This window comes from Geotrypetes seraphini, chromosome 5 (genome assembly GCF_902459505.1).
Source record: "Geotrypetes seraphini chromosome 5, aGeoSer1.1, whole genome shotgun sequence".
NCBI lineage: Eukaryota > Metazoa > Chordata > Amphibia > Gymnophiona > Dermophiidae > Geotrypetes > Geotrypetes seraphini.
The window spans coordinates 237,237,584-237,262,624 of NC_047088.1; the positions used below are offsets into that span (position 1 = coordinate 237,237,584).

General features: G+C 43.0%; 1 protein-coding gene across 6 annotated transcripts in view; it reads left to right on the top strand.

Annotated features, from left to right (window-relative positions):
• The window catches only part of TMEM163 (transmembrane protein 163), a 286,924-nt gene that overhangs the window by 69,342 nt on the left and 192,541 nt on the right, over positions 1-25,041 (top strand). For all 6 annotated transcript variants that reach the window (XM_033944598.1, XM_033944603.1, XM_033944599.1 and 3 more), the window contains one exon: positions 9,861-9,980. In XM_033944598.1, coding sequence (XP_033800489.1) covers positions 9,861-9,980 — 120 coding nt within the window. The remainder of the gene's footprint in view (positions 1-9,860; positions 9,981-25,041) is intronic.

Here is a 25,041-nt window from a genome sequence, read left to right on the forward strand (position 1 = left end):
CCTTGGTAAACGGACCCCTAATGTCATATGGTAACCTGTCCAGTTCAGAAACTTCAACCACAGTGTAAGGGGTAGCTTCCCATGCATTATGGATTTGGTGCCTGCCTCTGCAGTGCTTGCGCCACAACACTCGATCTCCCAATCCGATCAGCACCCCTCTCTTCTTCCAATCAAAAACTTGTTTTTGTGCTTCTCCAGACTGATATGATGTTTGTTTTGCAATGTTAGAAGCCAACTGTAATTCCGTTTGATGCTCCTGCGCCCAGTCGTCCAAATCTTCTGTTTCTACTTCCGTGGTATTTCTATGGAAATCCCAAGGTAGTCTTGAATCTCCCCAAAAGTATAAAGAACGGGGAGTATCCAGTTGATGAATGAATGTGACTTTTGTAAGCAAAAACTAATTCTGGCAGACGTTCAGTTCATTTTCTCTTCTTTTCATAAGACAAGGTTTTTAACATGTCATGCAACGTTCTTTTGAAACACTCGCATTTTGCATTTCCGTGAGAATGATATGGTGTCCAAGTCTTGGTCTTTCCATAAAGTTTACATAATTGCTTGATAGCTGCAGATTCAAAACTTCTATCTTGGTCAGCATTCAGACAAGGTTTAAATTAATCTGATATTACTCATATATTCTGAATGTTCTAGACCTTCAGTTTGCAGTCTGGTGAAATTTTAAAGCTTAATGATATTTATACGATTTTACTTACGAGTGAATGCTTTTTGTAAGAGTGAATGTTTCTTAGTATGTCTGCTGTTTGTATGGGTAGGTCTGCAATCCAGTCGGGTTTTCAGGATTTCCCCCAATGAATATGCATGAGATCTATGTGCATGCACTGCTTTCAGTGCATATTCATTGAGGAAATCCTGAAAACCCGACTGGATTGCAGCCCTCAAGGAGGGACTTTGAGATCCCTGGATACTATCTAATAATAGAGTTCTTTTTTATATTTGTTTTATTTTATTTTACTTTTATTGTATTTTGTAAACCGCTTGGACCAGAAAAATGAACGAGCGGTATAACAAGCTTAATAAACCATAAACCATACAAATAAAGCAACCATAATGGATTATCTAGTGTTTTACTATTGCTTGAGCTGTAGTTCTGGCCATCTGATTTCTTGTCGGAACTGGGCTACATAATTATAGATTTTGAAATATTACATTTCAAATAAGATTAAAAGAAAACAAGAAAATAACAAAAAAGACAGCAAAAGACAAAGGAGTCCTTTTACTAAGCAGCGCTAGAAAGTGGTCTGCATTATCCCCAACATGGGTTTTTCTAGCATGCTGAGGACACAAGGCAGATTTTTCTAGTTTTCCAGTAACGGTCACATGCTAATTCCCCCGTTAGCAATGGCCATTAGTGCATTAGCCTTTATTGTTACCTAGTTTATAGGCAGAAAGGGCTCACGCACTAATGCACTGATCAGTTAGGACCAGATTCTGTTAATGATGCATACAATGTAGGCGTCTAGACGTGTCAATAATGCATTAGGTGACTCTAACAGAATCACACCTACATTGTAGACGACCACAATGTAGGCATCTCCAATGCAGGCCAGGGTTTACCACACCTACAATGAATCGACACCTAATTTAAAAACACTCCAATCCACCCTTTAACCACGCCTACACGGTAGTAGGTGCCTGGGTATACACAACTACCACCCAACTAACCTTTATTTTTTGCCATTATAAGTTTGTTAAAGCTCCTTTAACGACTTCATTAACTCTAGTTTTAAAATTAATTTTTATTTATGTAGAATACAATACAATATACCGTAATTTTTGCAAGGAATCTACGCGATTTACAATAAGATTTAGATTGAGTTCTTGTTAGAAGGAGAGTTGGTTTTAGAAGAAAGGAGTGAAAGGTAGAAAAGCGACTATAGTGAAAATAGGTATGTCTTTAGTTTCTTCTGGAATTCAAAGTAGTTTTTGGCAGTTAGGCTTATTGGCAGTTTGTTCCAAATGAGAGGTCCTTGGCGGTCAAAGGTATCTTCAAAGGTCTTCTTTCGCTGTACTTGTTGAGGAGATGAGAAGGATAGTTTGTAGCGCTGCATAGTACGTGAATTGAAGAAGGAGTGTGGGACTTTAATATCAGAAGTTAGTCCCTCCAAGTTCTCTCCACAGATCACTTTGTGACCCATGCAAGTTATCTTAAGCTGGATTATTTTTTTCATTGGAAGCCAGTACAGTTGCTCTAATAGTGGACTTGCCCTCTCGTATCGGTTCCTTTTGAGAATTAGTCTTGCAGCCATGTTTTGTAGTAGCTGAAGTCTCTTGCATTCTTTTTCTGTAATGCCACAATATAGTGAATTTCAATAGTCATAAGGACATAAGCAGTGCCTCTGCTGGGTCAGACCAGAGGTCCATCCCGCCCAGCAGTCCGCTCGTGCAGCGGCCCATCAGGTCAAGGTCCTGCATAGTAATTCTCTATCAGTACCCCTCAATCCCCTTTTCCTTCAGGAAATCATCCAATCCTCTATCTATACCCTTCAATCCCCTTATCCTTCAGGAATTCATCCAAACCCTTCTTGAAACCCTGTCGCGTACTCTGTCGTATCACACCCTCTGGAAGCGCATTCCAGGTATCCACCACCCTCTGGGTGAAGAAGAACTTCCTAGTATTGGTTCTGAATCTGTCCCCTCTTAACTTTTCCGAATGCCCCCTCATTCTTGTATTTTTCGAAATTTTGAAAAATCTGTCCCTATCCACTTTCTCCATGCCTTTCATGATCTTGTAAGTCTCTATCATGTCCCCTCTAAGCCTCCGCCTTTCCAAGGAAAAGAGGCCCAGTTTCTCCAATCTTTCGGCATATGTTAGGTTTTCCATATACTTTATCAGTCGCGTCGCTATCCTCTGAACCCTCTCGAGTATCGCCTATCCTTCTTAAGGTACGGTGACCAGAATTGGACGCAGTACTCCAGATGCGGGTGCACCATTGCTCGATATAGCGGCAGGATAACTTCTGCCATTCAGGTATGGTATTAGGACAGATTGTGCTGCTGTCCTGAAACTAGTCTCAATCAGGACTGGTCTATTTGTCCTAACTTGTCTCATCTTAAAGAAAAAAGTTTTCACTAGAAAGGTGATATGTGTGATATGCCATTTATAGAATTTTCCCCTAAGTGTGTGGCATCGCCCACATGCTAACTGATTAGCATAGCCATGCCCATGCTCTGCCCACAATTATACCCTAGCACTAAAAAATAAATTTTATTGTTTAGTGTGTGCACATGCAAAAATTGAGGGGGGACCTGCGGTAGTGACTTTTAATTTACGTTAAAAATATGCTAGTTCTTATCACAGTTTCATTAAAGGACCCCAAAACATTCTAAAAATAAATAAAAAATAAAATGTTCTGTGTTAAGCTCACATAATGAGGAGAGACAAGAACTCTGCCAAAACACATATGTAACAAAGAAAATGAAGGAATGGATGAAACTCCCCCACTATACCACCCCACACTATGGGGCTCATAATAATTAAAAAAAAACAACGTTCAAAAAGTGGCCTAAGTCGGTACTTGGACGATCAAAAAGATAGATCGTCCAATTACCGATAATCAAAACTGGTTTTAGACGTATCTAAACCAGCGTAGGCCTTTACCCTGCCTCTGTACACGTAGAGTGAAAAGGGGCATTTTTGGAGGAGTGGATAAGGCAGGAGGTGGGCTGACCTAGACTTAGTCGTCTGGCAGCCATAACCAAAAAAGTTTGACAGGTTGCCAGACAGAACTTATACGTTTTGACTTAGCCCAAGTCAAAACAGGTATAAGTTCTGAATCGGGTCGCTGAGCTGATCGCGGCAGCCCAGGCAACCCGTGTCTCCCTCCCCCCCTCCCGCACCGTTAACGATCACGACAGGAGACATGCCTAATCTCTCCTGCTGCAATCTCTTCTAACCTCACTGGCAGGAGAGATGCCCAATCTCTCCTGCTGGACAGAATCCCCCCCCCCCCCCACAGCATCGCTCACCAGCAGGAGGGAGCCCAAGTCCTCCTGCCAGACAACATCTCCTCCGAACCCTCCCTGAGCTCCCCACTAACCTTAATCGATGGCTGACCAGTCGGGTCCTGCCTCTTCCTGGTGCATTGTGGAATGCACTTGGAGAGGGGCCTAGGGCCTGATTGGCCCAGGTGCCTAAGGCCTTGCCCATAGGAGGGGCCTTAAGCACATGGGCCAACCGGAATTGGGCCAGTTGCTTAATGCCCCTCCTATGGGCAGGGCCTTAGACACATGGACCAACCTAAGATTTGGTTAACTGTCCTCCCTTTTGCGGTATCGGAATTAGCCTCATATAACATAACATATACATATTGTGACAGACAAGACCTTGTCTCGTTCAGAGACTCTGCCCCTACCCCAGCCTTCTCAGTGATCTGAAACGTTCTATTTGACATCTTCCCATGAAAATTGCACAAGTCCAATAAAAGGGAATCCGAGCTGATATTTTTCTTTAACAAAAGGTGCGATCATTTCTGTTTGATAAACCTCATTAACGTTTCCTGCTGAAAACGTTGTGTAGGTCCAGAATCTGTGGTGAATAAAGCATTTTAGAACATTGTAGTCTTGAATTTGCACCGTGCTCCTTTAGCAATACACGATGCAATTAGTTTATGAGTTTATTTTCAAGGGCAAGTGGGACAGATGAAGCACAGGACGGAATGCAAATGTGATATCAGCACTGGGCCTCTACCATTATGCAACCATGTTAAGATTTCAGTAGCTTGTTAGGCACAGAAAGATAGATAAGATGTATGCAGAATTTAGTGTGTATAATTATGCAATCATGGAATTATTGCAAGAAAAAAGAATTATGCTTTTTCCTTAGTATTATTTTTATGGTTACCTATATATAATATGGTTTTTAATATACTACTTAAAATAATAATGACAATAATGTCATTTTGCCTCATATCGTTAGCCCAGTGTCACATGTTGATAAGATTAAGGGGCCCTTTTACTAAGCTGCACTAACGAGAGTGGGTTGAACCACTTTGTTGATACTGGTTTGGACTGGCACTAATGGCTGCCACATATGTGTTGCAATCTAAGAAAAGATACCAAGTCTTAGTGCACGCGTTCTTCAGAAACGAGGCAACAATGCCAGTTGGGTTCTATTTATAACTACACATTCTTGTTAATTGAAACGGTATATCTCTGGCAAATGAAACGATAGAATCAGGGGTGTCGAAGTCGGTCCTCGAGGGCCGCAATCCAGTCGGGTTTTCAAGATTTCCCCAATGAATATGCATGAGATCTATGTGCATGCACTGCTTTCAATGCATATTCATTGGGGAAATTCTGAAAACCCGACTGGATTGCGGCCCTCGAGGACCGACTTCGACACCTGTGCATAGATAGATGAGGCTTGTTGCATTTGAACCGGCATCTTCTTGATGACTTAAGCCGGCCGAATAACTCATTTTCTGAGAAAAGCAGCCGGTGTGGTTAAAAAAAAACCCAACAACCCAAAAACCCACACCAGCTGCTTCATTTGAAACATAGAAACATAGAAGATGACGGCAGATAAGGGCCATAGCCCATCAGGTCTGCCCACTCTACTGACCCACCCCCAAGTCTACTATCCTAGGGATCCCACTCCTAGGGATAGAGTACCAGGTTCCCTTGGCTTAACCCTCTAACTTCTCCCCCCCTCTTCCTTGCCTCCTCCTCGGACCTTGACTTACCTCAGACTCTCGACTCCTCCAATCCTGTCAAATGGCTTAACAAAATGGATCACCCTATCCAACTAATCACCCCTTCTTCGTTACCTCCCTTACTAAATGCCTCTGCTCTGCTTTATCGAACTCCGCAGTATATATCACCGCCGTATGTAACACTACTGTATGAACTCCACTATATATATGCAACTTACAACAAATGTAACTTCTCTGCAATTGTAACCGACCTGAAAAATAACTTCACCGTAAATGTAGCGTCGCCGAAAATGTAAATGTAGCTATGCCAAAAAAAAAAAAAAAGTGTAACTTCGCTGTAATGTACAGTCTCTTCATCTGTTAACCGCATAGAACTTCCATGGTAATGCGGTATACAAAAATAAAGTTATTATTATTATTATTAAGGGATCCCACATGAGCATCCCATTTGCTCTTAAATTCTTGCACGCTGTTTGCCTCGATCACCTGCACTGGGAGCTCGTTCCAAGGATCAACCACTCTCTCGGTGAAGAAATATTTCCTGGTGTCGCTATGAAAATTTTTGGGTAGAGGCGGGAGTGAGGCGTGTCAGAGATGGAGCAGACGTGTAGCTAACTGTTACAGTAACATCTGGGTTGGTTCTGCATGCTAGCTGTCATGACTATTGATAGCACATGTGCACTTAATGCCGTCTCAGGAGATGGTGTTAAATGTGTTCATGTTATCGGCAGGCCGGCAGCATGTCCATTGCTCAAAACTGTCGGATGCTGCCATACACATTGCTTTTTGGAGGCAAATGTAACAGAAAGAGTAACTCTAGTATTAATCACATCATTGGTTAAATTAATCATAAAACTGGTTAAATCTAAGCCTGGCTCCACAAGTGTATCCAAACCTATTTCATTAAGGCTTTCTTTTACTTAGGTGCGCTAAGCGTTTTAGTGCACATTTAGCGCGCTAAATCAATGCTTGTGCTAACTTCTAATGTGTCCATAGGATAACATACATGCGTTAGCGTTTAGTGCGTGCTAATATTTGGCGCGCACTAAAAAGCATAGCGTGCCTTTTTAAAAGAGGGGGTAAACATCCGAGGTTTGCCTAGAAATATAGGCCCTCTTTTACAAAGGTGCGCTAAGCGTTTTAGCGTGCATGTAGCGTGCACTAAACCAATGCATGTGCTAACCGCTAATGTGTTCATAGGGTAACATGCATGCGTTAGCGTTTAGCGTGTGTTTAGCGTGCGCTAAAATGCATAGCGCACCTTTGTGAAAGAGGGCCTATATTTCTAGGCATACCTCGGATGTTTACCCCCTCTTTTACAAAGGTGCGCTATGCTTTTTAGCGTGCGCTAAATATTGGCACATGCTAAACACTAACGCATGCATGTTATCCTATAGACACGTTAGCGGTTAGCGTACGCATTGATTTAGCATGCGCTAAATGCGTGCTAAAAAGCTTAGCGCACCTTTGTAAAAGAGGGCCTTAATGAAATAGGAGGTTTGGATACACTTGTGGAGCCAGGCTTAGATTTAACCAGTTTTGTGATTAATTTAACCAATGATGTGATTAATACTAAATTTACTCTTTTTCTTACATTTGCCTCCAAAAAGCAATATGGCTGCATATTTGTAAAAGAGAGGTGGTAAGCATCCGAGGTATGCCTAGAAATATAGGCCCTCTTTTACAAAGGTGCGCTAAGCGTTTTAGTGTGCATTTAGCGTGCACTAAATCAATGCATGTGCTAACCGCTAATGTGTCCATAGTATAACATACGTTAGCGTTTAGTGCGTGCTAATATTTAGCGCGCACTAAAAAGCATAGCGCGCCTTTTTAAAAGAGGGGGTAAACATCTGAGGTATGCCTAGAAATATAGGCCCTCTTTTACAAAGGTGCGCTAAGCGTTTTAGCATGTATTTAGTGTGCACTAAATCAACGCGTGCACTAACCGCTAACGTGCATGCCTTAGTGTTTAGCGTGCGCTAAAAAGCATAATGCACCTTTGTAAAAGAGGGGGGATAATAATTCTGAATCATCATATTTTCACAAAATTCAGTCATTTTTAATACCTCCCTAAAATATTGTTTAAGCAAAATAACCACAGACAATAATTTAGTTTGTGAGAAATTTAAAAAAAAAATGCAGATTCCTAGAGCGCAGTGAATTTTCTAGTTTCTCTATACCAAAATGCACAGAGAGGCTATCTCTAATCACCGGTGCACCAGTTGCTTGTAGTGTGGTAATCTCAGGCTCCATAGATTGAAGGAGGAGTGTGTGGCGCAGTGGTTGAAGCTACAGCCTCAGCACCCTGGGGTTGTGGGTTCAAATCCCACACTACTCCTTGTGACCCTGGGCAAGTCACTTAATCCTCCATAGCCCCAGGTATGTTAGATAGATTGTGAGCCCACCGGGACAGATAGGGAAAATGCTTGAGTACCTGATTGTAAAACCGCTTAGATAACCTTGATAGGCTGTATATAAAATCCTAATAAAACTTGAAGCTTCTTGCTAATATGGCAAAGCGTTTGTCAATCTCATCAGTAGTCTCCTGTATAAATCTGCAAAGTTGATGTATCCGGGATTTAAGCATAGACTTGCTAAGGTGTGCTATGTGTTTTAGCTAAATATAGGCACGCGCTAACGCGCCCATAGACTAACGCGCGCACGTTAGCGTTTAGTGTGTGGTTAGCATGCGCTAAAACCCTTAGCGCGCCTTTGTAATAGGAGCTCTCAGTTCTATCAATCATTGTCCAAATAATTTGAAAGGAAATTTCCCGACTAGGATTAGACAGAACAATATCATCCAAACAGGCATTACTTTCTTAACTGCCAGTAGAGTCCATCAGAGATCTCAAGGTTACCGATTCTACTCCTCCAACTAGAGAACTGTTGGCTTATGGAGGTGTTTATTTACGGGGGTGCTGGGTACTAGTCATAGGAGGAAGTGTCCTTTTATTTATTTATTTAGCCCGTCCTTCCAAAGGAGCCCAGAACGGGTCACAAGAGTACATTCACAGTATGAGCAGGACAACTTTTTGTGGGAAATACAGACTTGGCGGACGTAGGGAATTTAAATTTCAGCATTTACAGTATGGGGAAGGGACTTGAAAATACAGACTTGAAAACACGGACTTAGTGGACATAGGGTGGTTTCAATTGCAGCATTTTTAGGTGAGTTAATGGAAACCCCATCAAGAAAGAGAGACAGTTGGATTAACGTCCCGTTGAAGGCAAGACATTCCTATCCGTGGGTCCCTGAACAGAGGTACTTACTAAAGTTGAGGTCTTACATTGAGCCTTCCTTTTCTTCCCCATCTTGAACAGCCCAGCAATATTTTGTCCTTTTAGCTCCTAAGGGACTGGAGAACCCGTTAGGTCATGCATGTTTGACCATGTCCTGAAGCTGTCATGTCTGAATTTAAGGCTATTTCCAGGTTAGTTGTGGATGAGGTCTTTTTTCTATTCTTTTTTCTTTACTGTTTTTCTATTCTTTTTTTCTATTCATTCATTTTTCTTTACTGTTATCCCAGGAGGGCTCAGAACGGTTTACATGAATTTATTCATATACTCTCTGTCCCGGCGGGCTTACAATCTACCTAATGTACCTGGGGCAATGGGGGGAGGATTAAGTGACTTGCCCAGGGTCACAAGGAGCAGCGTGGGTTTGAACCCACAACCCCAGGGTGCTGAGGCTGGAGCTTTAACCACTGCGCCACACTCTGCCTCCTCAGTGTCTCCCAAGTTGGCTGGAATGCATAGAAATATTTCATATTGCGTGTACAACAAACTTCTAATAAACTTGAACCACTCAGGGAGTCTAACTTCAGCGCAGCTCTCCCGCCTGCTCACCGATCATACCTCCAACAGATGTTCTTTCCCACATTACCGCTGTGTTAACTGGTTAGCGCATCCAGAATGCGGGAGCCCTTAGAGCTCTTTCGAAGGCTGTACAAGAAACGGGTTTATAATGTGCAGAAAAGGCGCACCAAGCCTGTTTCTTAGCGCAGCATAGTAAAAGGTCCCCAAAGTGCAGCAAGTGAATTGGAATCAACGCAGAAAAACACAGGATGTGACGCTTCTGTAAATGCATTAGTTTGATTGTGATCCAATGTGTCAATCAGTTTTTGTAAAGATGAAAATTAACATACCAGGCTCACTTCTTTTTTTTTTTTTTTTTTAATTTAATTTTATCAGGTTTACTAGAAAGCAGCACAAAACTTAAGCCTCAGGAAGCTCAGAACTACAGAAAAAAAGCACTTTGGATATCTTGGACCTCCATTATTGTCACTCTGGTTCTTGCGGTGGCTGCATTCAGTGAGTACTGGGAACATTTTCAGTTGTTAATGCTTCATCTTGTTTTCAGCATTAATGAGGGCAATTCTACCTAAAGGAGCCTATTTTGGGGCACCAAGAATGCATCTATTAGAAGCCTGTTCTGTACAGGAGAGTATGCCCTTACTCTCCTTTAAAGGACTACAGCGCTCCCCCGGTCATTCGCGGTCCCGATCATTCGCGGTATTTTCCAACCGCGAATGACCGGGCAGGAGAGGACAACCGGAGAGGCAGGAGAGAGCAGTCGGAGTGCCGGCGAGTGAAGGAAATCACTCGCGGCATGTTCCTCACGGCACCTCATCCTATACTAAAGTCGGGCCTCGCCAATCCGGAGCTGCCTGTCAAAGCGGCTCCTGATTGGTGAGGCCCGACTTTAGTGCAGGAAGAGGCGGTCGGAGCATACTTTGAGCGATTTCATTCACTTGCCGGCGCTCCGGCTGCCCTCTCCTGCCTCTCCGGCTGCCCTCTCCAGTCTCCTCTGCTAAAAATCGTATTCACGGTTTTTCAAGATTTGCAGGGGTTCCTGGAACAGAACCCCCGCAAATATTGGGGGAATACTCTATTAGCTAAGCTGGGCAAATAGGTGCCGTTATTTTAGATATGAGCACTTGACACTATCCCAGGAGCCAGTATACTGTGACCAAAGTTGTGCATGCAAATCTGTACACATTGCTAATTTGCATGTGCAACTTAATTAACAACCTAATTAGCAATAATAATTGGCTAATTAGGCAATTGAGTAATTAGGCATTCATTAGCATCAATTAGGCACTCCCAACTTTCTAAGCGTTTTTACAAAGTGGTGCATGTAAATTCTAGCGCACAAATCTCGAAAGGGAACATGGTCAAGGGAAGAGCTTGATTACAATGACTAGGCCTAAAGGATATTTCATAATCACTTTCTATTATGATACTCTGGCATAAATATACCTTCAAACTGTTTTCTTTCTATTTATTTAATCATATTTCTTGTCTTTTTTTTTTTTATCACAAACCCAATTAATAAACCCTCAACTTCGATGACAACTCATTCCGCCTGTTAGTACAATCCTCCATTCTCAGCATCCTGGATTACTGCAACATCATTTACCTAGGCTCCATGAAGAAAACCACCAGGAGACTAAAACTGATTCAGAACACCGCCGTCCGCCTTATATTTGGCTTAAACAAATGCTAACACATTACCCCTTTCTACCATAAATTGCACTGGCTACCATTTGAATCCAGAGTTCTATTCAAGTTCGCATGCCTCTGCTACAAAATTGTATTTGGTCTATCCCCAAGCTACCTTAACCCTCACTTCAAGCTAAATCACAACAATAAGAACTCTCGCAGAATTCTTCTGTTCGCCTTCCCCTCCCTAAAATTATGTCACCTCAAAAGGTTCCGTGACAAAACCTTCTCCTTCCAGGCAGCTAATCTAAACTCATGGCTAGCCCAAATTGTACTCGACGCCCCCACCTACCTTGACTTCAGAAAAAAAAATTCAAAACTCACTTATTCCACGGACAGAACCCTTAACACACCCTCGCACTTCTTCAACTCCCATCAATACAAGTGAACCTCCACCTTCCCTTCTTATCGTACCCACCAAACCTATTAACTTCAATGACCGGTATATTCCTGAAAATAAAATATTACCTTCCTATTGTACACTCTTGTATATTCCTGTCAACTTCAATGACCTGTACATTCCTAAAATGTTAATTTCAATGATTTCATCGTTTGTAATCTTAATTAATTGTTGTGAACCGCCTAGAACTCTCTGGGTATGGCGGTATACAAAATAAAGTTATTATTTATTATTATTCAAGTGATGAACTATGGCAAAAGATAAGTTTCTGAGTCAATTTATATTTACAATTGTGACTTCTTGCCTATTTATTGATTGAGTTTTGATATTTACTTGCACAACATAGAGCCATTTTAGGTTTCCTGGGAGGTTTATATGCCGATGAGGTCCTCCGCCTGAACACCTTAGCCACAGCTGTGGCGGTGGGAGGGCTTTGTCTGAGGCTTTTCCTCCCATTGGGGCTGTCTGACTCATGTTTAGCTTTTTACACCTTCTGCACGATTCTTGTGAATGTGTTTATTATAGAATATATCATACAGTGTGTAAATCAACTATTTTTTTACTTTCTTAATATATAACTTTGTTCTTTCTAATCAGCAACACTTATCTTATACAGCAAACTGCTGGTCCAACGTTGGTTCACTGAACTTAAGCTGATTTATGGGGCAGCTTGATGGATGAAATTGAACACTATTGAAGCACAGATACACATTAATAAAAATATCATAACAAGATAAGGGATGGGATGGAGGTAATGGTATAAATGAAGAATGTGGACTTGGGATAACGTATGTTATATGAGGTACCTATACACTGAAAACTGTTCACACTATATGATATACCATCCTCCTGGTTCATCACTTGAGGGTTTATTAATTGGGTTTGTGATAAAAAAAGAAAAGAAAAAAGGACAAGAAATATGATTAAATAAAAAGAAAGAAAAACAGTTTGAAGGTATATTTATGCCAGAGTATCATAATAGAAAGTGATTATGAAATATCCTTTTTTTTTTTTTTTTTAATTATCTTTATTAGCAATTGCAAAGGGCACACACAGCCAGTAAGAAGAAAACGCTATTGCAGCTTAGTAAAAGGAGCCCTTAGACTCCGCCCATGAGTATACTTATTTTTATACTATATGCCATTGCATTTAAGTGCCATTTTGTAGAATAGCACGTAACCTGAATATTGTATATGTCGATCATTTACTGCATTCTTGGCACCCTTTTTTATAGAAATTACCCCCTAAGGGACTTTGTAAAATATTTATGTTGATGCTAGTACTGGCTGAATATTCTTTTATTTATTTATTCAATTTTCTATACCGTTCTCCCAGGAGCGCTCAGAACGGTTTACTTGAATTTATTCAGGTACTGAAGCATTTTTCCCTGTCTGTCCTGGTGGGCTCATAATCTATTTAATGTACCTGGGGCAATAGGGGTGGATTAACTGACTTGCCCAGGGTCACAAGGAGCCATGCGAGTTTGAACCCACAACCTCAGGGTGCTGAGGCTGTAGCTTGAACCTCAGCGCCACACTTTCCCCTGCCACTGATATTGTTGGTCTCGAGAAGTAACAGCTGTGTGGCAGTGGGAGGGGGTGGGGACGGTGATGGCTGGAGTAGAAAAGCATTAGCTTACATGGGTGCCTGGGCCTAGTTGCCAAATATTGTACACACCCAGAAATTGCTGTACTAGTAACATAATAGACTAGATTTAAGAAAATACATTTCTTTCCACTTTTTTCTTTTATGTATAAATTGCTAAATATTTTTCTTAAAGTATTTCTATTACCTGATCAGAAAACCTTGACATTCTAGGTACAAGGCAAGAGCCTGTGGGTCTGTCGAATGAAAAGAGAGGCGCAGCATTTTCTGAACCGCAGGGTCTGGTTTATTGTTGTAATCTGCAGTGCTGGATTTGCTAGAACTTGGTGTCAGCTCCCATGAGGGATTATTTAAAATTTGACCAAATGCTGTCTGCAAAGCTCAGCATACATTAGAAGAAGCAGTTTATTAGGAAAAAAAAGAACACCCCACAGCACATTTTGATTGCTTCTTTGATAATTCTAGATCTGGAATTTCCAGGATTGCAGTAATCCATTATGGGCTCCCTTTACAAAGGCGCGATAGCGGTTTAACGCGCAGAATACCGCGCGCTAAACCGCCGGCCGCGCTAGCCGCTACTGCCTCCTCTTGAGCAGGCGGTAGTTTTTAGGCTAGCGCGGGGGTTAGCGCGTGATGAAAAGTTGCGCAAAAAGGAGCCCTATGTGTGACAATGATCATAAGAAGAATGCATTGACAACTCTGTAAATTCAGATCAGTATCTACTTGTATGTGATTTAAACATTCACATTTTTTTCTTTAGGACTGTACTCTAGTTTTTAATTAATTTAGGTGTCCTTTTGCTAAGCAGTGGTAACAAATGGCCTTAGTGCACTCTTACGTGGGGTTTTCCCATGTGCCAAGGTTATCAGACGTCCAGATTTTCCACGGACATGTCCTCCTTTTCGAGGACATGTCCGGGGGTTCAGACGGATTTTCCAAAGCTTCCCGTCCAAATTTGTGTCGGGAAGGTGCACCCGTGCATGCGCGGACGCAACGCAGTGACGTCTCGTGCATGCGTGTGTGCACGTGATGTCATGGCGTCGCGTGCGCACATGCCGTCTGTGGGTGGGGCTGGGGGTGGAATGGGGCGTGGCACAGGCGGAATAGGGCAGGGCAGGCCTGGGGGTGTGACCATGGATCCAGATTCTCCTTCAGGCACATCTGGTAACCCTAGCTAAGGCCATTTTTACCCCAGTCATAAAAATGACTTTTTTTGAGTTTTTTTGTGTTAACGGCCATGTGCTAATGGTGTCATTAGTGCATGGCCATTAAAAGAATTTACCACGGAAGCAATTACTGCTGTCCAATTTGTAGGCGGTAAGAGTTTATGCACTATCCGTCTGCTAAGCAGTTAGCACATGGCTGTGCCGATTAATGCAGGAACATGCACTTTACACTCCCCCCCTCACGATGTCCCCTCACAAAAAAAATTAAAAATAGTTTATAGCACGCAGTTAGTGCACACCCATTTGGCAGGTACCCCATGCCACAGTTTTAAGCTTCATTCAGTGGCATAGCTAGAACATCGGAGGCCCCTGGGCAAAAATATTGAGGGAGCCCACCCCCATATAATATTCTCCATCTATTAGTTCTCCTGCCTTCCTCCCCCCCACAGCATTTCTTCTCACTTCTCCTACCTCTTCAAGAGGCTGCGGGCAGCGGTTTCTACACACTGACAGCAGTTGACTCGGAAGCCTTCCCTATGATGCAAAACGTGTCAGAAGGAAGGCCTCCGGGTCATTCGTGAGCATCATGTAGAGCAAGAGTGGCTGCGCTGAATTATTGAAGGGCGCCAGAGGGCGTCAGTCCGTTCCCATGCAGCTCTTTAGCTTAGGGAGGCCCCCCCAGGCTCTGGGCCTGTGGGATTTCCCACCCACTCCATGCGGTTGCTATGCTACTGGCTATGTTAGTCATGCATTAGTACCTAATACATGTTAGTAAAAGGGCCCCTATATAACTTCATAAAATAGGCTCCATATCCAGCCTTAATAGCGTGAAAATACCAGCCCATAAATTTATAACATCTCTGAGGTAGGTGTAAATGGGTTTGTGTATGCTCTGTGCATCTATTTGTGTATTTTATAAAATGCAGTAGCAGTCAATGCTCCCTCTCAAGCTAATGCTAACTAATTAGCGCAAGACGTGCCTTCTCTCCACCACCAAACATGCCCCCAGGGCTAAAAAAAACTACAAAGCAGATATAGTCTATGAGCTCTTCATAGCATATTTATCAATAAAGTGACTTTCGAACCATATACCTGTGGCTGATTACTTGACATCTTATCCTCACCACTCCATTGTTGTGGGTGCTTCTCTCGTCGTCGCCAGCAGCACCTCCTCCCCCGCTAACCTTTCCAACTCTTCTCCCACCAACCGCGAGACAAAAATACCTTGTAACAAACGGCAACGTCGGCAACAATCTAGACAGGCTGCTTTGCTTCTCCTGCCCTGGTGTTCCTCTGTTGCATTACTGATGATGTCATCAGCAATGCGGCACACAGAACGCCCCAGCAAGAGAAGGCAGCATGCCTGTCTAGATTGCCGAGTTTGCAATTTGTTACAAAGTATTTTGGTCTTGTGGTTGGTAGGGGTGAGTTGTAAGGGTCAGTGGGGGGGGGGGTGCTGGGGGAGGGGCAGGGGGAAGCGCTGCTGCTGGTGACTAGGGCTTATTTTCGGGGGTAGGACTTATATTAAGACCTACCCCGAAAATCATGCTAGGGCTTATTTTCAGGGTAGGTCTTATTTTGGGGGAAACACGGTAGGTGGGTTGCTCTCTTTCTAAAACCGGGACATTTCGGCATCCCGAAGCTGTGCCTGATCCCTTCCTATCTGCTGATTACAGCAAGAGAATCCCCCAGCCGCGATCAGCTGAGCAGCTGTAGAAGGAAACCCCTGACCACCCTATGAACTTGGCCAGTAGGAGGGATGCCCAATTCCTTCCACCATCACCCCCGAACCTCCACCTGACACTGTCTGTGGCAGGAGGAATGCCCAATCCCTCCCACTGCCACCCCTGAACACCCCCTAGAAGTCCCCCGGCAGGAGGGATGACCACTCACTCCTTCTGCGGGCCCCATCGATTCCCCGAACCCCCAGCACTCTCCAACATCCACCTGGCACTCACTTGACATTCCCCAACACTCCCCAACATACCCTGACACTCACCCTACATGGGAGTGGTCTCTAGGTATCTGGCCAATTGAAGTCTTAGGCCACTCCTAGTGCATCCCAGAGTTTACTTGGAATGTCAGGTGAGTGTCAGGGTGTGTCAGCTGGGTGTTGGGGAGTGTCAGGTGCTTGTTGAGGAGTGTCTGGGGTTCAGGGGATCAACAGGGCCAGCAGCAGGAGGGCGTAGGCATCCCTCTTGCCAATTGAATGTGTAGCGGGGAAGTGACAGCCAACTTTGGGGGGGGGGGGGGGTGGGGAGAGGATGACTTCCCTGCCACGACAATGAGATTTCTTTGCCGTGATCAGCATAGTGGCCGTATAAATTTGAAATGTAGACCAGCATTTTGTTGGCCTATATTTCAGGTGCCTATTGTGGCCCTAGGGAGATGTCTAGAGCTGCAAATGCTTGCCCAAGGCCATTTCTGGGTGAAAGCATGCCCATACCCAGCCTTGGACGAGCTTAAGCATCCCTACGCGTCTCCCTCAACTGCAACAGATGCCTACAGTGTAGGCGGCCTGCCTAGGGTTTAAAAAAAAAAACAACAAAAAACGTGCATCTTGATTGACTGGTTAGACAACGGTAGGATGCCTACTGCTGCCTACAATTGGGATGTCATATATAGAATTTAGCCCTTAGTGTTAATTTTTTTGCCACTGATTTTTGGGTGCCATATACAGAATTCAGTCCAATATGGATAGCACCAGATTATCCAGTCATGTTTTTGATCCAATACTCTTCGCATTATTTTTTAAATACACAAAGAAGTTTTATGTTCACTGGCTGCTTGTGAATATATAACTTCTTTTGAATTTTGTGCTGACAGTGTTTTTAGCACACATTTAAGTACCAGTTTTTATAGATTCAAAACCCAAAAGTTAAATTACGTTCCCTTCACTCTCCTCCTTCCTGACTCTCCCCTTCTCTTAAAACCTTCTTCCCTTGTCTACCTTCAAATTTACTTTTTACCAACAAAGATCACTAGCAGTAGCAACGCTTCACACCCACTCCCCATGGCCCACCCCGGAGCTTTCCCCCTAATGCATCTCACTCATTCAGAAACAAGGGGTTGCATCAGAGAGGATGGGATGTGTCAGAGGAAAGACTCTGGGGTTTGTTGAAGGAACTGGGTGTGAAGCACTGCCTCTGTGGGCAATTTCTAGTGCTAAAGATCAGTTTGAAGGTAGACCAGGGTGGGGAGTTTTGAGAGAAAAGGAGAGTTGCCAGATTGCAGGCCAGCGATGATTAGGAGAGGTAGAGTGGAAAAGAGATGAAGACCACGGGTGGGGGTATGGAAAGGAAAGAGAAGAGTGACTTGTTATTTCTGCCTTAGGTATAGCAGTGGGCAGTGGATAGTCCTGGACCCCTTGCTCCCAAGGAGCACTAGAGAGTGAGGTAGGATAACAGATGAAGTGCATTAGGCATTTGAACCTGCGTTATAATATGCTCTGGATATGAGGCATCAGGCAAAGCAATTTCTGATAGGCTAGGTATTAGAATATAAAAGGCAGCCCCTTCTGGTACGTTCCAGAACATAATTTAACTTTCGAAGAGAAATTTAGGGTAATATTACACGAAATCCAACAATTTTGGTAGCAGGGACCTAGAAGAAAGGTCAATAATTGGGAGGGGAGCAGAGTTGTAATATAATGAAATAACAGAAGGCAGATAAAAGCCCTGGAAAACATTACCACAGATCTCTGTTATGGGTGTTGACTACTTTATATCCACTTTGGCTTCTATGGTATAGTGGCAAATAAATATAAACAATTTTTTAAAAAGTCTTTGATACCTGGGGTTCTATTAGGCTTGAGTTATTTTATGGCATTTAAAATTTTAGTAATAAAAGCTAGTCTTTTCCATCTTTTCTCTCCCTTTCAGATCTAAGGTTGGTAGCTGATTACCTGCCAGAATGTTTTAGTATCAAAAATACTTAGGGTTAATCTTTAGCATGTAGAGATGATAGAAAATAAACAAATTTCTCTCTTTGACATCTTAGACCAGGGGTGTCAAAGTCCCTCCTCGAGGACCTCAATCCAGTCGGGTTTTCAGGATTTCCCCAATGAATATGCATGAGATCTATTTGCACGCACTGCTTTTATTGTATGCTAATAGATCTCATGCATATTCATTGGGGAAATCCTGAAAACCTGACTGGATTGCGGCCCTCGAGGAGGGACTCTGACACCCCTGTCTTAGACCATGATGGAGATTAAAAAGGCTGACAGATGAAATCTAGGCCCTGATTGTAGAAGCACCCCATGTAAATAGCAGCTTTTGGTACAGATTGGCATTCTTATTTTAGGTATTTATATACTGCCTATCTGTGGTTTATAATCATTTTCCCTATCTCTCCAGGTGGGCTCACAATCTATCTAACATACCTGAGGCAATGAAGGATAGAGTGACTTGCCCATGATCATAAGGAGCAGCATGGGATTTGAACCCACAACCTCAGGGTGCTGAGGCTGTTGCTCTAACTGCTATGCCACTCCTTCCTATTTTAGAAATGGGGCTTTATTACAGTACATGTGGAAATGCACATGGTTAATGCCCAGCAACAAGCTATCGCCCACAGATTGTTGACTTCTATTTCAGCGTCTCTTGTAAGCAGATCTAATTCGAAGTAATTGTGTGGTAAACCATTAACACAAACGGTGAGATATAATTCATTCATCAAGTTGATTACGCTTTGCAATTAAGAGTTCAAAATAAAATGTGAGGAAATATTGTTTAGTAGTTAGTGTATCGAGGCAGTAGCCCAGGCGAGCCAGACACGCCAATGTTTATTCCCCATTTTACAAACAGAATAAATATGAATATAAAAACATTTCTACAGCAACGATTCCACTTGCCTTGAGGTATGCAAGTGTCTGCTGGTAGGACAGGTGCAAAAGCTAATGGTAACCCTCTACTGTACATTAAGATCTCATCTACTATTTGGGTTTTTGCCAGGAACTTGTGATCTAGATTGGCCATTGAGAAGACGGGATACTGGGCAAGATGGACCATTGGTCTAACCCAGTAAGGCTATTCTTATGTTCTTATCTTATTCTCCCCCCCCATGTGTAAGCCTTCCAATCTCCCCAAACATATTCTACCCTTCTGAAACCCCCACCACATATAACTCTTCTGATTCTTTCCTCCCGAATAAGGACCTCAATCCTACCTCTGGCTCTTACCATGGGTCTCCATGGTCTAGTGAGGAATGATTCCCAGTTGCTTCTGCTCAGTCAAGATTCTGGGTTCAAAATGGCAACTGCAATATCCAATAATAGTCTTATGGTGCTACTTCTAGGGGGTTAAGATGCCATATAAAAGCCTTTTGCTCTTATATCCCCTCTCCATCAAAGACAAAACATTTTAAATCATTGAACGTGTGTAGTTGTTCAACGCAATGTCCTACCTGAGATTCATTCAGGGTCTCAGAGTTCCTATGAGCGTCGGGAGCAGCGCGGGCCATTCAGTGCGGCTCTCTGCGCTAAAAACTGCTAGCGTAGTTTAATAGAAGAGGGAGGTCAGTTTTGTTTGTTTTAAAATTGATTTATGTTCTCCCAATCTTGTTCTTAAACTCCTTGATGTCACCCCCACCCATAAGTTTGAGCATGGTCATAAGATACAAACTCAGTTTAAATTTGGTGAAATTTCTCAAAATATATTTTGGAAAGAATCTATCAGGATGATGAATTCCTTCCCCTGCATGGTAATATCAGATATACCACATATACATGGGTTACCATATGGCTCCAGAAAAAGGAGTTCAAAAAATAGTCACCTTATTTTCATATAAATAGACAACCAAATACTTTCATGGTCACACTGTGACTCTAGATTCTAAGTGAACACTCACACCCATAACCAAACTCTAGTGAAAAATCACAGAATCAGTTACAATAGAGACCATCACAGCAAGTTCAATGTCTCTGCCAACTGCTAGTAAACACCATTATTTATTTCCAACCTTGATAACATACAAGAAATAACGGGTGACATCTGAATGCAGGATAGCACTGCTGTTGCTCTTTCACTGCTCCGGGTACATATTTGAAGTACTACCACATTGCAACTGCCATAAGCTGTTAAACCCCCCAACCTGGGTTTCACAACTGGCTTCCTCAGGAGGGGCACGGGAACAGGACACTCCTTCACCCGGCTGAAAGGCAACTCTAGCGATCCAGAAAAAGGAGGACAGTTTGAGACATCCGGGTTTTACTTCCATTGCTTTCAGTGGAAGTAAAACCCAGATGTCTCAATCCATCTTCCTTTTTCTGGAGCCGTATGGTAACCCTACACATGTACCACATCTGTAATGTCTAGTTATCAGCAATTTATCTTTTCTCTTATAATCATGAACTGTGGGTCTCAACTCTCAAACTCTTTTCTTGAAATACCAGATGCAGCTCCATAATGCCCCAATTATATCGTAGAATGTGTGCTACACAGTTATCACTAGAAGAAAATCTTATGGCACAAGTTTGAACATCTTCCTCACCTTGCCATTGTTATTAACTATTCAAAAGCAACCGTTCTCTATTGTTCATAGTCAGTGGCGCGTGAGACACCAGCGCGCCGACAACCCAGCGCTGACAATTCGGCGCAAGAAAGAAGCGCGCCACGGAAAAATGAATTTTTAAAGAGCTCCGACGGGGGGTTTGGGGTGGGAACCCCCCTTTAAAGCATAGTGTTTGCGCTGCTGTTGGGGGTTTGGAACCCTCCATTATAAAGAAAACTGAACTTTTCCAATTTTTGGGGGGGAAAGGTTCTATTATCTCTATAATGTGGGGGGTTGCACCCCCCCACACCCTCCCCCACCGGCAGCGCGAACACTATGCATTAAAGTGGGGGGGTTCCCCCCCACACCAACTGTTTTTCCGTGGCATGCTTCTTTCTTGCGCCGAATTGTCAGCGCTGGATTGTCGGCACGCTGGTGTCTCGCGCACGATTATCCCGTCACCCCTTCTTCAATATGTTTCATGGTTAACCTCTTTCTTGCAATTTAGATGTTAACTCCTTTGTTTGGTTTTTTAAAAATTCATTCTTAGAACAGTTGCATCTGATTCTTAACAATTAAGAGAAGGGCAAGGATCATTCAGTTTCTTCAGATGACAACTACTGCACTGCAGTAAAGTAATTTTATCAGTCGACTTTTCAAAGACCCTAGTCTTGAAACAATTATCTTCTTGTGTAATAACATCCAAAAAACTGATGCTGTGATCTGAACTTTGCATCATAAATGTTAAATGCTTATTACAAGAATTTATCCATTTTCTAAACATCTGTAGTTCTTCCTTCATACATTAAAAATATCATCCATAAAATGATGCCAGCCCACAAGCACAAACACCCCCCCCATTCAGCCACCCCCAATCCCAGTAGAGAGTGTATTTTTCTTGTATTTTTTACTGATTATTTGTATTTGAGCCTTTAGTTTTTCTGTTCTTCATGTTGCCCTGTTGTTGTACCCTTTCTAATAAAAATGATTAAAAAAAAAAAAAAATGATGCCAGCTGTAAATATTGCTATGAAAAGGTGACAAATAAATCCATTAATTTCCAAAAGCTGTTATATACAAATTAACAACGGATGGAGCAAAAGTTGCCCCCATAGCAACTCCTGATACCTGTAAATATAAAAGGGGACATTCTAAACCAGGGGTCTCCAAAGTCCCTCCTTGAGGGCCAAATCCAGTCGGGTTTTCAGGGTTTTCCCAATGAATATGCATGAGATCTATGTGCATGCATTGCTTTCAATGCATATTCATTGGGGAAATCCTGAAAACCCGACTGGATTCGGCCCTCAAGGAGGGACTTTGGAGACCCCTGTTCTAAACCAACACCTAAAGTTAGGCTCTAATAGGTGCCCTATTGACGCCTAAGTTAATTGAAGAACCTGGTTAGAATGGCAAAAAACGGTGAGGTTGAAGTGTCTACCAGCGCCTAAATAAAAGGCACCGGAATCGTGCCTAAGTAGGTGCTTTAGGCCGCCGAATGCCAAAGTAGGCATGGCCAATGCCAGTGGTGGCGTTAGGTGGTCTAAAGCGCCTACATAGCTATGATTTATGCAAATAGACACCGGAAATGTAGGCCCAAGAAACCCTGGCCCCACATTTCCGTCACCTGTCTTTCCCATAGGCGTGATTCTAAAACCAGCGCTAAAGTGTGACTGACATGCAGGCCCGTCTTTAAAGCAGCTACCGATATCGGAGACGGTTACAGAATCCGGCCCAAAAGGTCATGAATTTGAAAAAAAAAAAAATTCTTTCATAGCTTGTCTAGATAATCTTAGAAAAATTCAGAAGGAAGCAAATGAGGTTTCTGTCATGACTCCAAAACTGGAAAAATAATTTGTCATGACTCAGCCTGTGGAATAGAAGTATACAGGACTATGACATTGAGATGTTTTTTTGAAGCTGTAAGGAGTATTTGACCCATTACACATTTCGAAGTCACTCATAAAATAACCCATTTTAACAAAAGTCCACATTGATAAATCCCCCCCTTAATTCATATTATTAGTAACTAGCTGATGCCCCGGCGTTGCACGGGTATTTAATTATAGCAATAACACTGTAAATGGATTTAAATAAAGATACTTTATAGTGGTGAATGAAATAATGTTGTTACAGCTTTATAAAAAGTAAAATATTCAAAGTATAATGTGAAATATTTGACAAAATGAATACAATTCAAATAACACAAAAATTGATTATAAACAACATTTTTAGTTTCACCTCCAGGAGCAAGAACATATACATTCTTGGGTGAACACACCCTTCCCACGTGTGCAGGTGGGCCGCGAGACCCCCAAAACATATCACCCCAGGTAGTGAGGGATCTGCATACCAAGTTTCGTTCAAATCGGTCCCACAGCTTTTTACATTTTTTCCATTGACTTGAATGGGTGAAATCTGATTTTCTGTTTGTAGCTCCGCCCACGTGTGCATGTGGGCCACGAGACCCCCAGAACATATCACCCCCGGTAGTGAGGGATCTGCATCCCAAGTTTCGTTCAAATCGGTCAAGCCGTTTTTGAATTACAGGGAGAAAGGCAGCTTCTTACATTTTTTCCATTGACATGAATGGGTGAAATATGATTTTCTGTTTGTAGCTCCGCCCACGTGTGCAGGTGGGCCGCGAGACCCCCAGAACATATCACCCCAGGTAGTGAGGGATCTGCATACCAAGTTTCGTTCAAATCGGTCAAGCCGTTTTTGAATTACTGTGAGAATGGCAGCTTTTTACATTTTTTCCATTGACATGAATGGGTGAAATCTGATTTACTGTTTGTAGCTCCGCCACGTGTGCAGGTGGGCCGCGAGACCCCCAGAACATATCACCCCAGGTAGTGAGGGATCTGCATACCAAGTTTCGTTCAAATCGGTCAAGCCGTTTTTGAATTACTGTGAGAATGGCAGCTTTTTACATTTTTTCCATTGACATGAATGGGTGAAATCTGATTTTCTGTTTGTAGCTCCGCCCACGTGTGCAAGTGGGCCGCGAGACCCCCAGAACATATCACCCCAGGTAGTGAGGGATCTGCATACCAAGTTTTGTTCAAATCGGTCAAGCCGTTTTTGAATTACTGTGAGAATGGCAGCTTTTTACATTTTTTCCAATGACATGAATGGGTGAAATCTGATTTTCTGTTTGTAGCTCTGCCCACGTGTGCAGGTGGGCCGCGAGACCCCCAGAACATATCATCCCAGGTAGTGAGGGATCTGCATACCAAGTTTCGTTCAAATCGGTCAAGCCGTTTTTGCGTGATCGCGGCACATACACACATACACACACACATACACACATACATACCTCCGATTTTATATATATATATAGATTAGATCCCATTGACAATAATGAGGCTTGTGTTAAAAACATACATTAAAGTGCAATATGACACATTCCTTTGGATTCTGTTTAGGTCACCCAAATTTGGATGCCCAAATTTGGGCATGGAACTCAGATCTAAAGGTAAACTAATTAGTGAATTAAGCACTAACAATCAGTTACAGGAATTAACAATTATTAATTGGCAGTAATTAATATCTGCCCTAGTGTGACAGCAGAGGGAAGAGCTCCTTCGAGAGCCAGACGACACTTGAGGGAAGCAATACTGGCTTTGGCCTAACCCTCGGTAAGCCTGATCTAGACTGGCCCGTCCAATAGAACTTGGAATGACTAGAGAGGGATCAAGCTTGACGACCAGCAGAGGGCCTGGTGGAGGAAGACTGACTGATAGGGAGAGTTCTTAGGGTGTGAAGATTGAATGACTAGGAGAGTCCTCGGGAAGTGTCCTCAGGGCATGGGTCCAGGAGAAGACGACTGTGTGACTGGGAGAATCCTCAGGGCATGTGTGTGGGAGAAATCAATTGAGCAACTGGCAGTGGTTCTGGAAGAAGGAGCAGCCGGAGAGTACTCAAGCTTGACGACTGGCAGAGGGGCTGGTAAAGAGTGTCCAGGACTGGTGGGGACCCATAAGGGTGGTAATTCAAGTGACAGGTGGTGGCCTCAAATTGACCCAGTGGATGAACAGAAAAAAGTTGCTAGAAGAGTTTGAGGTCTTAGGCTAATGGGGACTGGTGAGTGACTGACAGAGGGGACGGCAGAGCCAGTGGCGACTGGCAGAGAGACCAGTAATGGTACAGGAAGCTGCCCGAAGACTTGGAGAACCAGAGAGGCCCTGGTAATGGTCAGGAAGTGTTTG